Source organism: Nicotiana tomentosiformis, chromosome 10, assembly GCF_000390325.3.
Source record: "Nicotiana tomentosiformis chromosome 10, ASM39032v3, whole genome shotgun sequence".
Classification (NCBI taxonomy): domain Eukaryota; kingdom Viridiplantae; phylum Streptophyta; class Magnoliopsida; order Solanales; family Solanaceae; genus Nicotiana; species Nicotiana tomentosiformis.
Genome location: NC_090821.1, coordinates 8,877,656 through 8,893,185, shown reverse-complemented (window position 1 = coordinate 8,893,185; position 15,530 = coordinate 8,877,656). Strand labels below are relative to the sequence as shown.

Below are 15,530 nucleotides of genomic sequence, written 5' to 3'. Positions count from 1 at the left end.
GAACCAGATTTCTGGGCCATATATTCCCTGATTTTGCAAATTTTCCACATCTAAGAGATATATCTCGGTCGAAATCACTTCAATTGCCTGAGAGCATTAGGAGTCTTTCCCAGCTAGAGATTTTGTCTCTTCATTCAAATCATCTTTCCCATTTTTCTGAACTTTGTCACTGTGTCTTTTATGTCTCTCCTGGTGTTAAAGGATTCCACTTTTTGCATATACTTAGTGTTATTACTCATTAAATCTATTCTATCTGTACGCGAGGAAATAAATGATAGAGGACACAAGTCGACAAATCAAATATCTTATCCTGTCCAGACTGCAATTAAGCTATTGTCCATGTCTATCAACATTTTGGTGAAGAATATACATAGTACAAGCTCAGTTAAAGAATTCTTCCAAAATGGATCGCTTCAAAAGAAGGAAAAATAGTGAAAGATTCTTTCTATCCTCCAATTCAACTTCTAATCCAAGTTAGAATACATCCATTGATCTTTTATTTTATTTTATATTTTATAATGGTTACATGTATATTAATAAATAAAACAACACTAGGGCAGTGCCAAGCCATATTTACAAGGAAAACAAAAACCAGCTATGTCAACCTAAGATTACAGCTATGTCTACTAAAGATTTTGCCTCCTCTACACAGCTTTCTTTACACGAGAAATGAAACAAAAGTAAGCACTTCATCTTGATGTTCTGCAAAGAATTGTTTCTGTCTTCAAAAGTTCTTAAATTTCTCTCCTTCCAGAATACATCCATTGATCGAAAGTGAGACATGTTTTTAAGAACATAGTATTTTCACTATTTAATGGAAACTTTGAACAAGAATTGTTGATTCATTCAATCTTATACTCATAAAAAGAGAAACACAAAAGAGTAAGAAGAGCAAAAGTTGGAGATAGCTAGTGAAAGATTGAATGCAGGGATATACCAGACAAAATTTCTTTATAACACAATATCAACGTGTGTACAAAAGTGATGCGGAAGGTGATGATGCTGCGGAAGCTGCTGTGTTATTTGAAGAATCAGTGTAGTTCACTGAATACTGTATTTCAGTAATCCGAGATCCGTTGGTGTCATATGGTGATGAAAATGAAGCACTTGATAAATGTTGTGATGGACTGCAATATGTTGGAACAGGCATGTTTGGAGGGAGGGTGGGCAATGGAGCTTCAAAATTAAGGACATGAATTGCTTGCCTGATAGAAGGCCTACAATTGCTATCTGGATGAGCACACCATAAACCAACAATTAACAAGTGCTTCATCTCCATTTCATTGAACTCTAATGAGAGTTTAGGATCAGCTGCTTCGTTAAGATTTCCCATCCCATAAAGACTCCAAACCCAATCAACAATGTTTACTTGATGATCTGATTCAGCTTTACGGTCAATAGGTTTTCTTCCACAAGCTATTTCTAACGCGACAATACCAAAGCTATAGACATCTGTTTCCTTGCTAGCTTTCCCAGTGGTGGCACATTCGGGGGCCATGTAGCCCATAGTACCTGCCAAAACTGTTGTCTGGGATCCCTTTTCATGGTCAACTAGTCTAGCTAAACCAAAATCCCCAAGTTTGGCATTGAAATTGGAATCCAACATAATATTGCTTGCCTTTATGTCCCTATGCACCACACATTGTTCCCATTCTTCATGTAGATATAGCAGCGCCGAGGCCAAGCCTTGAGCAATCTTGTATCTTATTGGCCATGTCAAATGGCTTTTTCCCTTGAAAAGATGGAAATCTAGGCTTCCATTAGACATAAACTCATAGACAAGTAGAAGTTCTCTTTTCTCATGGCACCAGCCAATGAGTTGCACCAAATGTCTATGTCTTAACCGGCTAATGATCCTCACTTCAGAAGCGAACTCTTTTATTCCTTGTCTTGACCCCCTTGAAATCCTTTTAACAGCAACATAGGAATTGGATTCCCTGAGATGTCCTTTATAAACACCCCCGAGCCCACCCTCCCCAAGCTTCCCTTCCCCCGCAAAGTTATTTGTACATCTAACCAACTCACTGTAGAGGAACTTCTTTGGTCCTGTACTTCTTTCAAATTCATTAGCCATGGAACCATCAAAGCTATCATCATCATCTTCATCTTCTCTCAACTTCCTCTTTCTCCAAAATACAAACAACACCAAAACAGATACTGCAACCAAAACACAACCACCAGAAACCAATCCAATCACAAGTCCTAACTTACTTTTGCTTGGAGTCTCCTCTGGCTTTGGGATTGGTAAGGCTACCCCTGGATCTGTTATGTTGTCATTAATTTCTAAAGAAGAAGTAAAGTTCCAAGAATAGATTCTTTGTATTGCAAAGACAAGTCCAGCTCCACCTGTGAAGCCAAAAGTGACCCATTCAGGCAAGTATTCTCTCAGATCAAGATTGTGAGATAGGCTTTGCTGGACAGTGACAGTGGTATTTCCTTGGAGTTTGAAACCAGTGAAGGCAACACTAAGATTTTTTGAGGTCGAGTTATAGCTAATCCAGGCATCAGTTCTCCTACCATCCGGAATGCTACTAAACCAGGTCACATTAACAACAGATTGCATAGATTTGATATCAATACCTACGTGGTCGCCCATTGGGTCATACTGGACGTTCCGATACGTATCAAACTCCACAGCTACAAAATGATTACTCGATGTATTCAGTCGTTGAGTATTACTTGTAAGGCCAAGACTGCCACCTCTGGTTGTGTTCTCAGGAATTCTTGAACCTGCAGGTGCAAGGAAAAAGGCAAGGCCATCACCATATCTAGTTCTGCCCTGTGAATTGATGCTAAAGGAGAAGTGAGTACTGAAATCCGTGACATTTCCAGAGGCCGTGTCCCAAAGATGCAGGGGCTTGGAATATGTTGCTCGACCTATAGTAGCGTTTATATCACGATTGATCAGGTCTGTGGTAAGTTGAATTGCACCATCTGCTAGATAAGCATCTCTCTCGTATGTTACATTTTGATCGCTGGGTCTAAAACTATCAAAATTGAAGGATAGTGAAGTCACAAAGGGGATTATGACAAGAAGAAAAACAAGGTAGTATTTGAGAGCAGATAAAGAGGAAAAAACAACCATAGTTGGATGATATGTTTATCAGATTAATGTTCAACAACTGAATTATATTCTAAGGCAGACATTTTCTTGTCTTTCCAAAAAGCAGTCTAAAGTCTTGGTCAACTTTTAGTCTTTTGCATACATAAAGTTATTGAGAGTTTTCATGTCCCGACAGTCTACTTTGAATCAAAATACCATGTTGAATTTTGACAAGATTAATGTGAACTAATGTGAACATTTGAAGCCTCTTTTTAGAAAAAAATTGGTAGATACATTTTTCATGCATTTACATTGCATGTTCACACTTAATATGATGTCATGCATAACATTATTAAGGTCATTTCCCTTCTATAAATAGCGGTTTTGTTCATTTGAAATCATCTCTCACTTGCCTTCTTGTCTCCTAAGGCATTTGAATCTTCTTTTTCTCTTGTAGTATTTCACTAGTATTTTTTGGAGTGAAATAAAGTTTGAGTTGATTGTGTCCGAGCACTAGGCAAAAATCAAATTTTGCCGAACCTCGTTAATTTTTGGTGTTCTTTTTATTATTGTCTCATTTACTATTTATTAGCTACCTTTAAATATAGTAGTTGTGATTTAATCACTCTCTATATATTCGGTTTCCGCAACAATTGATATCAGAGCCAAGGTTCTATCTTAGTATGCTATGTGGTTGCAGCATAGTCTGAACTTTCACTCAGAAAAGAATTACTTTGGTGTTTTATACTGTCAGCAAATAAATAGTATCTGTAGCAAAAATGGGAGATAATAAAAATGAAGAGTCCACATCGGGTGTCAGTAATACGTCGTTGGCATCTTCGCTTATGACAAGAATTATGTCAAATGCGAAATTTGCAGTTGAAATTTTTGACATGTCAGGACATTTCGGGATGTGGCAAGCTGAGGTTCTTGATGTTCTTTTTCAACAAGGGCTAGATATTGCCATAGAAGAAAATAAACCAGACAATATCGGAGAAGGAGATTCGAAGACTATCAACCGCGTTGCTTGTGGTACCATTCGATCTTACCTCGCAAGAGAACAGAAGTATCCATACACAAAAGAAACTTCTGCAGGTAAATTGTGGAATGCATTGGAGGATAAATATTTGAAGAAAAACGGTCAAAATAAACTTTACATGAAAAAAAGACTGTTGTGCTTCACATATGTTCCTGTTACTACAATGAATGATCACATCACCAACTTTAATAAGTTGGCGACAGATTTGCAGAATATGGACGTGACCTTTAGTGATGGAGATATGACCTTAATGTTATTAAGTTCACTTCCCGATGAGTACGAGCACCTCGAAACTACTATACTTTATGGGAATGATGAAGTGTCTCTCAAGAAAGTTTGTTCTGCCTTGTACAACTATGAACAAAGAAAGAGAGAAAAACAAAAGAGTGGAGAAGGAGAAGCACTGGAGTCAAAGGGGCTCAAAGTCGTTGCAGAAAATGGGGTAATGAGAATATGCTCTGGTGCACTAGTGGTAATGAAGGGAATTCGGCGAAATAATAACATGTACCACTATCGCGGTAGTACAGTTATTGGGACAGCAACAGCGACATCCAGTGATGACAAGGAGGCAGAAGCAACCAAGCTATGGCACATGCGCTTGGGACATGCTGGAGGAAAATTCTTGAAAATTTTATCAGATCAAGGATTGTTAAAAGGAGTAAAGACTTGTAATTTGGAGTTTTGTGAGTATTGTGTCAAGGGAAAACAGACAAGGGTTAAATTTGGAACATCAATCCATAATACTAAAGGTATTTTGGATTATGTTCACTCTGATATTTGGGGTGCTTCCAAAACACCTTCATTAGGTGGGAAACACTATTTTGTAACCTTTATTGATGACTTTTCCCGGAGAGTATGGGTGTATACTATAAAAACCAAAGATGAGGTGCTGAGAATTTTTCTCAAATGGAAGGCGATGATAGAGACTCAAACAGGCAGAAAGATAAAGTGTCTTCGCACATATAACGGTGGAGAACACAAAAATGATCTTTACAATAAGATTTGTGAAGATGATGGCATTTTGAGACATTTCACTGTCAGAAATACACCACAACAGAATGTAGTGGCAGAACGCATGAACCGGACTTTGTTGGAGAAGGTTCGGTGTATGTTGTCCAATGCTAGCTTGGGCAAAGAATTTTGGGCTGAGGCAATAACATATGCATGCCACCTCATTAATCGTCTACCATCTGCCGCTATTGGTGGCAAGACACCATTTGAAAAATGATATGAAAAACCCGCTGAAGATTATAATTTTTTACATGTGTTTGGCTCAATTACATACTATCATGTGAAAGAGTCAAAATTGGATCCGAGAGCAAAGAAAGCTATATTTATAGGGATTACTTCTGGAGTCAAAGGATACCGATTATGGTGTCCAGAGACAAGAAAAATTATATTCAGCAGAGATATTACCTTTGATGAATCTTCCATAATAGATAAGGTGACAGTTGAAGATGTCAAACAAACTGATGGTACTTCAAAGCAGGTGGAGTTTGAGGGAAAATTAATTTTCCTAACACAGGGAGAAAACGAGGAAACGATAGAAGATTTTTCCCTAGAAGAAGAGTCAGTGGAATGGGAGATTCCAACTCATGAACCCCAACAACAACTTGAATCAATAGCAACCAGCAAGCCAAAAAGAACAATAAAGAAACTTGTCCGTCTCATAGAGACGATGGCTTGTGCAGCCTCAATTATAGTTGATGGTGTTCCTACCACTTATACAGACGCAGTCCAAAGTTCAGAAGAAGATAAGTGGAGGATTGCTATGAATGAAGAAATGCAGTCCCTTCATCAGAATTGCACATGGAAATTGGTCAATCTCATGAAGGGCAAGAAAGCAATTGGATGCAAATAGGTATTTGCAAAGAAAGAAGGATTTCCTAACCAAGAAGATGTTCGCTACAAAGCAAGATTGGTGGCCAAAGGGTACGCTCAAAAGGAGAGAATTGATTACAATGAGGTATTTTCTCCAGTCGTAAAACACTCCTCCATTAGAGTTTTGTTGGCTTTGGTAGCACAATTGAATTTGGAACTAGTTCAGTTAGATGTAAAAACTGTATTTTTACATGGAGACTTGGAAGAGGAAATCTATATGACTCAGCCAAAAGGATTCAAAGTTGCTGAAAAGGAAAATATGGTGTGCAAACTTGAAATATCGTTGTACGGATTGAAACAATCTTCTAGATAATGGTACAAACGTTTTGACAAGTTTATGTTGCGGCAGAAGTACAGAAGAAGCAAATACGATCATTGTGTGTATTTGCGCAAGCTTGAAGACGGATCCTTCATATATCTTCTCCTATACGTTGATGATATGTTGATAGCTTCCAAAAGTCAAGAAGAAATTAAGAAGTTGAAGATTCAACTATGAAAGAAGTTTGAGATGAAGAATTTGGGTGAGGCGAAAAAAATTCTTGGCATGGAGATAAAAAGAGATAGACATTCAAAGAAACTCTATCTATCTCAGAAAGAATACTTGAAGAAAGTAATAGATCGATTTGGCTTGAATGAGAATACGAAATTGGTTAGCACGCCTCTTGCTCCTCACTTTAAGCTTAGTGCTGCTATGTCGCCGAAGAATAAAGCTGAACAAGAGTATATGTCAAGAGTGCCATATGTGAATGTTATTGGTAGCTTGATGTATGCAATGGTTTGCACAATACCTGATATTTCACATGCTATCGGAGTTGTAAGCAGGTATATGCATGATCGAGGAAAGGAGCATTGGCAAGCTATGAAATGAATTCTACGGTGATGATGGATTGATTTTTGAGCAGGAAGATAGTCAGTAGCTGGTTGGATATTGTGACTCGGATTATGCGGGTGATTTGCACAAGCGTAGATCAACTACTGGTTATGTTTTCACTTTTGCAAATGCACCAGTTAGTTGGAAATCTACTTTGCAGTCAACGGTTGCTTTGTCTACTACTGAGGCGGAGTACATGGCAATTACGAAGGCTGTAAATGAGGCAATTTGGCTTCAAGGGTTGCTTAGAGATCTTGGTATTGGTCAAGAAAGCATAACACTATTTTGTGATAGTCAGAGTGCTATCCAATTAGCAAAGAACCAAGTTTATCATGCAAGGACGAAGCACATTGATGTTCGATATCACTTTGTACGAGATATTATAGAAGAAGGTGGAGTCATGGTGCAGAAAATTCGGACTACAGACAACTTTGCCAATATGCTAACAAAAGTAGTGACTGCGATCAAGTTTCAACATTGTTTGAACTTGATCAACATTGTTGAACTTTGAAAATTGAAGTTGAAGACACAATCAAAATTTATCAGTAAGAGAAAATTGCAAAAGTGGAATCTTGCCAAGGTGGAGATTTGTTGAATTTTGACAAGATTAGTGTGAACTAGTATGAACATTTGAAGCCTCTTTTTAGAAAGAAATTGGTAGATGCATTTTTTATGCATTTACATTGCATGTTCACACTTAATATGATGTCATGCATGACATTATTAAGGCTATTTCCTTTCTATAAATAGTAAGGGTTTTGTTCATTTGAAATCATCTCTCATTTGCCTTCTTATCTCCTAAGGCATTTGAATCTTCTTTCTCTCTTGTAGTATTTCACTAGTATTATTTGGAGTGAAATAAAGTTTGAGTTGATTGTGTCCGAGCACTAAGCAAAAATCAAATTTTGCTGAACCTCGTTAATTTTTGGTGTTCTTTTTATTATTGTCTCATTTACTATTTATTAGCTACCTTTAAATATAATAATTATGATTTAATCACTCTCTATATATTTGGCTTCCACAACACCCCACACACACAAGCCCGACCCCCCAAAATTCCAAACTATATTCAAGAATTAGAGTATTCTTGTTCTTGGAGGGGAAATGAAAGCTTTGAAATTCTCTGAGGAATATACTGGTACATTTTGTTTAAGAAGCCCCTACATTTGGTTGATTATTGTTGTACTTAGTATATTGTGTACGTTAAACTTTTAATATTTTGCAAGTTGGAATCTCCACAACTTAGGCAATATAACATGTTTGACATTTTCTTCTTTAAGAAGTGGGCATAATTTACCAGTTTAGCCAAAACATGCCAAGTCTCAGTCCATCTCCTTAGCTGGAAGTCCTGCATTATCAAAGGCCCACAGGCATAAATTCAAACACTACTCCAATTTGCTTTGCTAGCAGGGCAGATGCAACTTGCAAGTATGTCATATGAGGTTTTGGATGCTAACTCTATTTCGTCTGCCTATAGTAAAACGGGAAAATTACGCGACACATCAAATATTTACATTGTATTTACCATTCGTAGCTATATTTGAATTTTATAGCAAGTCCATGAAATAAGAGATTAATTGTTTTGAACTGAAACAAGAGAATAGCAAGTTCTTGTAGCTTAGTTGGTTAAAGCACCTGATTAGTTAGCGGAGGTCTTGAGTTCTCGACTCTTAACAAGAACATTTTATTTTTCTGTATTATGTATTTCGCCTTAGTTGTATTCATTGCGCAAATAAATACAGGTTGTATTCGTTGCGTAATTAGGCAAACTATAGTTATTAGGTTATAAATTATAATTATTTATGAAAATTCCTCTAGTAAAACAGTTTTGAGAAATAGATATATTGGTATTAAGTTTGTACTATTCTTTAAAATTAAAACTTATACAGTTTTGAGAAATAGATATATCGGTATTAAGTTTGTAGTATTCTTTAAAACTTATACTCGGTAGTTAATTTCACTTATGATCATCCAACTTTAATTTTGTGACACAAAAACAACTTAAGTATACTTATATATTACAGAAATACTAAATTTATTCCCGAAAAATGCAAGTTGGGTGCTAATGTATATATAATGGACTTATAATTGTAATCATGTCAGCTCACTTTATATAATGTCCATGTGACGTCACATAACAAAATTATTTTTCAACCCAACCTAATGCCCGATATTTAATTGTTGTATTTGAAAATATAATTCAACTTTCCAATTAGTTCCCCGATTTTCTGATGCCTCCAACAGTTTTAGGCATGGTAACTTTGTTGTTTCCATGTGTAGCTCCTTTTCAATATACACCATATTTTTAAAATTTTATTTCCAAGTTAACAAAATTCCTAGTTTGCCCTATAAATGATAAAAGAAATGGTCTTAGTTATGGTTTTACATGGAGATAGACAGGTTAGGGTGCAAATTATTAATAATATTACTAGGGCAGTTTAACCTTTTCTTTTTTTAATTTATTTAACTCGAACAGAGAACAAATCTTTCCATCAGAAAACTTATCAATTCTGAAAAAATAGTTTTAAGTTTTAGCAGAAAGGACAACATTATAAAACATATATGAAGAAACAAAAAACCAAGTTCAAATTAGAAGCGCTAAACTCTAATTGCTTACACCAACTGATTATACACAGAATGATATCTCACCTTCTGACATAAACTGTTCCTCTATTTTCTTCCCAGTGATTAAGCAACTAATTTTTAGTATTAATAATTGAACAAAGTTGCATGCTTCAACAGTACATCCCCTAAACTATACCATTGTTTCTTGAAGTTTTTCCAAGTGCTTTCTTCCTTTAAGATGCGCAGCCATATCAATCTCGCCAGGGCACCTAACGTTACAAAAATGACACCACAGCTTAGAACTATGAGTAACACCAACAGCATTCTTCACTTGCTTCTGCTTTTCATATTGTCCAGTAGCTCCTAGTTGGACCTTTTCTTTAGGCTTTTCATTAGTACTGCGCGTTATTTGCGCTGAGCGTGCATGTTTTACTTGCTCCTTCTTAAGCTGGTCTGGCTTATTTGAAGTAGAAGGTGGATTTCTTTCAGTTTTGGCCTTTTTCTTGCAAGTTTTCAGCTCTTCACACTTTTCCCTATGTTTCCTTCCTAGAAGATGGCACTTCAAGTCATGCTCTGACTTGGTTGTTACTTGACATACTACACAAGTCCGCTCTTTCTGAACGTTCTTTAAAGAATTAGTCTCCCGGAGTTTAATCTCTTTGGTATAATTATCTGCTGGAAGCGTTGTTTCCTTGATCGGCACACCTGTTGTTTTCTTCCCAACCTGAACTAGATTTTCCTTCACACTTTTAACCTGCAGTTCCACCGGGTACATTTTAATCAATGGGATACGAACTTACTTTTGCTTGATTATAGAAAAACTAAATACTAGGCTAGAATAAAGGTGGTACTAGTGCTTAAAAATAATTAAGAGTTTCAACTCAATCCCTTTTTATCTCATGGATAGCTTGCTTAATACTCCATCCATTACAATTTAAATAACATAGTTTGACTAGGCACAAAGTTCAAGAAAGAAAGAAAACTTGTGGTATTAAATATGTCATAAAATTTATAAGACTTTTGAAACTTGCGGTCTTAAACAATGCCATAACAGTTGTGTGGCAAATGTTAATCAAAAGGTAAAATGGGAAATTTAAATTAAATTATTTCTATCTTTAGATGGTGTCGTTCTTTTTGGAACAGAATAACAAGGAAACAGTGTCATTCTCTTTTGAACAGAGGGAGTATCTCAACAATTGCATCCTGAGCAATACTTAATATCCCAAGAAAGACCAAGGAAGTTCTAGCGTTAAAAAATTAATAACCTGTTTGGGGTCAGCTGCTTCATTAGTACTGTGCTCTGATTGTGGTGCAGCTGCATGTTTTACTTGCTCGTGCTTAAGCTCATTTGACTTTTTTGTTGAAACAGGCGGATCTCCTTCGCTCTTGGCCGTTTTCTTGCAAGTTTTCAGCTCTTCACACTTTACCTTATGTTTCCTTCCGCTAAGATGGGATTTCAAGTTATGCTCTGATGTGGTTGTCACTTGGCATACTGCACAAGTCCACTCTGTCTGAACTTGCTTTACAGAAGTAATCTCTGGAAGTTTAATCTCTTCAGCATCTGCTGGAACTACCATTTCCTCGACCTGCATTCCTATCGTTTTCTTCTCAATATGAATTTGATTTTCCTTCACACGTTCAACCTGCAATTCCACAGGCGTCTTAATCACTGGCATACATAGTACTTTTGCTTGATTATAGAATAACAAATACTAGGCTAGAATAAAGGTGGTACTGATGTTAAAAAAATAAATTAAGAGCATTACGTCTCTCCCTTGGTAAATTGCAAGGATTCTAGGTAATTTGCCAAAGCTCAATTCCGCCAAAATATCCTACCTCAACTTGTTTGGGACTGAGGCGAAATAGTAGTAATTGTTGTAAATCTCTCCCTTTTTTAATGTCTTCAAATATAGTACAGGAGAACAGTGGCTCGAGACCTTACTAAGACATATGAATCTAATGCTAGCTTCAAAAAGGAATAATTTAATAAAGTGCACCAGTTAAAACTTTCAGGTGCGATTGTTTCAGCATATACGAAGTTTCTTCTTGGTCTAAATGATAATGCACTTGATCTCAGTGTGCATTATCAACTGCCATTTTTCACATTTAGCTTGATTAATGAGCCTAATAGTTTGCCTTCAAAGATAGTAAGCTTCAGATCAAGCTCTCTCTTGTCAGCAATACCTGTGAACACATAATATTCCCAGAAAGAAGGTAACTAAGAAAATTTAAGGGTTAAGAAATATAACCTGTTTGGGCTCAGCTACTTCATGTTTTGCCATGTGCTCCATCACTTTGATATCCTCCCAAACAGGACCGCTCCCTTCACACGCTGTCTAATTAGGAATGCCACTATGATTGTTATTTATGGGATTTTAAGGAATGAAAGCATGCGAACAGATAAAAATATTTTCACTAGAAAAGAATAGGGAAGTAACTAATTCTGTTGTTAACAAAACGAAAATTCAGACTGTTTGATGCTTTATTTGACAAAATTGATAGCTGCATAATGTTATTACAATAATCTATTGCTCATGTACATATAATAGTTTAAGGAATGGAAGGTACACTACATCTATGCAGTCGAAGCATTCACGAATTAGCTGGAACTAAGCAAATCTCAAAAATTAGTGTGTGTGTGTGTATATACTGCAAACCATTTAACTAGTACAAAACTGCTAGTGCAACTTCCCAAATCATTATGGAGTCAACACCAATAAAGCAGTAGCACATAATCCGGGGTGTACATAGGTCGGGTTGGTTCGGGTTTTTCAATTATCAAACCAAACCATTGGTGTCCGGTTTTTAAATTTATAAACCAAACCAAACCAACAAAGTCGGGTTTTTTAATCTCGGATTTTTCGGGTTTTTTCCCTGTAAAGTCTTCATAGCATAAAATATGTAACTTGTGCTCCAAATATTTCTTAAGTCCTAGTAAGATACAACTATATAAAACTAACACAATAATATGAGATAAGTCATAGCATTATACTAAAATATTCAATAACAAAGATAATAAAATTACATAAAGCAAATATTGCCAATTAATAAGCCACAATGAAAATTAACATAATCTAAAAATACTATATAGGTCATGCTAAAATAAATATAGCTAATAAGTACTAATATTAATTACATAACTAAGCACTAAAGAAAAAGATAAACTAAGTTATGCATTTTCAATATAAACCAATGTAAAACTAAAATAAGTATCCAACACTACCGTCATTCCTAGTATTGCATTGAATTTCTTTTGTTAGCATTAGTATTGATTTGAACTTTGTTTGAGTTACTACATTTATGGGCTATGAAATTTATTTACCATTCAAGAATGTTAAGTCTAAACTTGAAATAATACGTTAAAAGATAAAATTGTGAAAAAGTTTAAGAAATATTTATAAATTACATTACAATAAATATTTATATGTATAAAATATTTTTGAAAATTATATAAATGTACTATCGGGTTGGTTTGGTTTCGGTTTGACTTTTTCTTAGTTAAAACCAAACCAAACCAATTATGGTCAGGTTTTATTTTCCAATACCAAACCAAATCAAACCAAACCACATCGGGTTTTTTTTTCCGGTTTGGCTCGGATTATCTATTTGGTGCGGTTTATCGGTTTTCTTTGTACAGCAAAAGAAGTTAAAAACTGTTTCATACAGTACAGGGAGCTGCATGATTATTCGTAGTATAATCCTTGGATTGAAAATACGAGATCATTATAAGCACACAGTTAATGCTTGTTGAAAAATAATCAATAGACAATAGGCAAGCTCGAATTGCCACAAAATCCAGTCGAATATGTAGTCATAAGTTTGTTTCTGTAATGGTGGGAATCTAACTTTTGGCAACTGAAATGGATTAGTTGTCTGAATTTTCATATGCTAAAGTACATAAAAACAACTGTGCGGCCAATTTGGTAATGAACTGGCTACTCCGTGCTAAAGTAACGTATGCCATACCTTGTTTGAGATAAGTTTCACCAGAGCATCAGATCCATTTTCTTCAAGATACCTCTCTAGAAATGTTTCATTCTTGAGATCTGGATCCTCCATTGGCTTGTTAAACCAATCAGTGAAAGTTTGAAGGTTGACAAACGAGCACAAATATGCAAAGCATTGGTAAACATAACAAGAAACATAAAACTGAGCAATAACATCGTGCAGTTTCAATGGCAAACATGGATGAACAAGATGTTGATAAGAATAACATGCGCCGTTAAACTCAGGTATTACCAACCAACATATGGCAATTAATTTTATATAAGGCCACAGAGGAACCCTGCCAAAGTAAATGAAAAGATATCAGTATATGTAACAGGAGTAGTTTCATAAGTTGAGGCCACTAATTGAGGATATCATAAGTTAACCATAAACGACTTTGAGTTTCCCCTTATTTCTTTTCAAAAACTTTGCCAAATGATCTTGCTAGAAGTTAATCTAAATTAAGTGTCAAACTGTCAATAATTCAAAGAGTTCCCATTTCCATATGACTTAAAAAGGATAATGAAAGGAATACACGTAAAATAAAGTTACAAGATTAATTTCTGTCCCTTATAATATAGCCAGCTATACAGCAGATTATTACCATTCAATAAGTTTCTCAAATACGTGCTCGAACAGAGAAATAAAGGAGAAGATGGTCCAATATGTGACTAGATTCCTCATGTGATATTTGGAGCCAGTCTCAATAGCTCGGATTGAAGCACATCTGCAGTTCCATAAAAGAATTGGTAAACGTTACCAGTAACAAGCAAAAATACTACACAAGTAACCAAAACTGGAAATGAAAGCATTCAATACTAGAAACTTTGTTATGCCTTAGGGCTTAGGGTGCATTTGGGGACTTAGCTACTCAATTAAATCCCCTTCGCCTGAATATTACACTACGCTAAAAGGATAAAAACAAAACTTTTGATATATACATGTATATATATAAATTATTGAATCCCCGCCTCGACATTGGATAAAATCTTAGATGTAACATTTTTACAGTTTTTGAATCCCATTGTTCAAATTCTTGGCTTGCCACTGCATTTGGCATGGAGAAAAATGTTTCAAATAAAAAAAAGTTTCTACTAAAAAATGTTGTATGAGGAAAATGCTTACAGTAACAAAAGAGATTCACTGGGAAAATAAAAGTTGGTTTATTTGTAAAGAAAAGGGGCTTAAATCAGAATATGGAATTATAATTAAGATCACATACTATATATATATATATGGACTTGTAAATAGACTTGTAAAGGATAAAGGAAGTGATGACAGATGAGTATGGAGTAATTGGGAGTTCCCAAACTTACATAGGATAGCCCAGAGCAAGTACCGGCCTGCAAATTTGGTACAGCAAAAAAATAAAACAAAATATAAATACACAATAATCACATACATGCAAAATACGTACTTGAATACGTAGAATCATGCAAATATACACGTATAATGGTAAAAAGAAATCAGCACTAATCTGTTAGCTACAAAGCTAAAATCGTGTTCATTTTCTTTTTTACTACTACTACTACTACTCAAGAATATTTTTATGCCCAAGCTCCATTTTTTACCAAACAAAAACAAGAATGGAGAAAGAAAACGAATTTACCAAGCGAGGAAATCGATCAACTGAAGCATAGAACTGAGAAAACCCATTTGGGAAAATCTTCTTTTTCTTTCGCTTTCCTTTTGTAGCAATTTCCTCAGCTTGAATTCTATCAAGTTCTTGTTTGAGTTGATCAGTGCGGAAAAGGAACATATATTGTACTTCAGAAGACTTTTGAAGAGGAAAAGATGAGAGTTAGTTTCCAAAATTAGGTCTTTCTTTTCCTGTAATAACAGAAATACCATACTGATGTAAATACTGGAAAAAGGAGAACGAGGGGTAGTTTTGGTAAACTAATACTAAAACTGATCCGTCGGTCTTTCTATCTTCCCATTAACTACACTTGCCAAAACATTAAAGGCATTTTGCTTCCTTAGCCCTGGAGTTTTAGTTTTAATTTTATTTTTATTCTAAAATTCAATATTGACCTACCATTTTTTTTTTATTGCAAAAGTCCCCCTCAAGCTTTGATCTGATTTCAGTTGACGAACAGGTTTGAAATTCAGAGAAGAGTTCTCTTTTTATTTTTCAACTTAAT

General features: G+C 35.4%; 2 protein-coding genes across 3 annotated transcripts in view; both read right to left on the bottom strand.

Moving 5' to 3' along the window:
• The window catches only part of LOC104109388 (uncharacterized), a 48,965-nt gene extending 33,640 nt beyond the window's left edge, over positions 1-15,325 (bottom strand). Inside the window, exons 1-7 of one of the 2 annotated variants that reach the window (XM_070187434.1) lie at positions 14,996-15,325; positions 14,703-14,729; positions 13,991-14,113; positions 13,366-13,684; positions 11,649-11,735; positions 10,665-11,042; positions 9,500-10,153 (exon numbers count right to left, since the gene is read on the bottom strand). In XM_070187434.1, the coding sequence (XP_070043535.1) occupies positions 9,590-10,153; positions 10,665-11,042; positions 11,649-11,735; positions 13,366-13,684; positions 13,991-14,113; positions 14,703-14,729; positions 14,996-15,237 (1,740 nt within the window). In that variant the 5' untranslated portion in view covers positions 15,238-15,325 and the 3' untranslated portion in view covers positions 9,500-9,589. Of the gene's footprint in view, positions 1-9,499; positions 10,154-10,664; positions 11,043-11,648; positions 11,736-13,365; positions 13,685-13,990; positions 14,114-14,702; positions 14,730-14,995 lie in introns of those variants that run through there. The other variant, XM_070187433.1, reaches the window with a different exon arrangement.
• On the bottom strand, positions 785-3,085 carry LOC138900590 (L-type lectin-domain containing receptor kinase IX.1-like). The gene has a single exon (XM_070187681.1). It carries the CDS (start codon positions 3,083-3,085, stop codon positions 965-967), a length of 2,121 nt encoding a protein of 706 aa, XP_070043782.1. The 3' UTR covers positions 785-964.
• Positions 15,326-15,530: the final 205 nt, after the last annotated feature.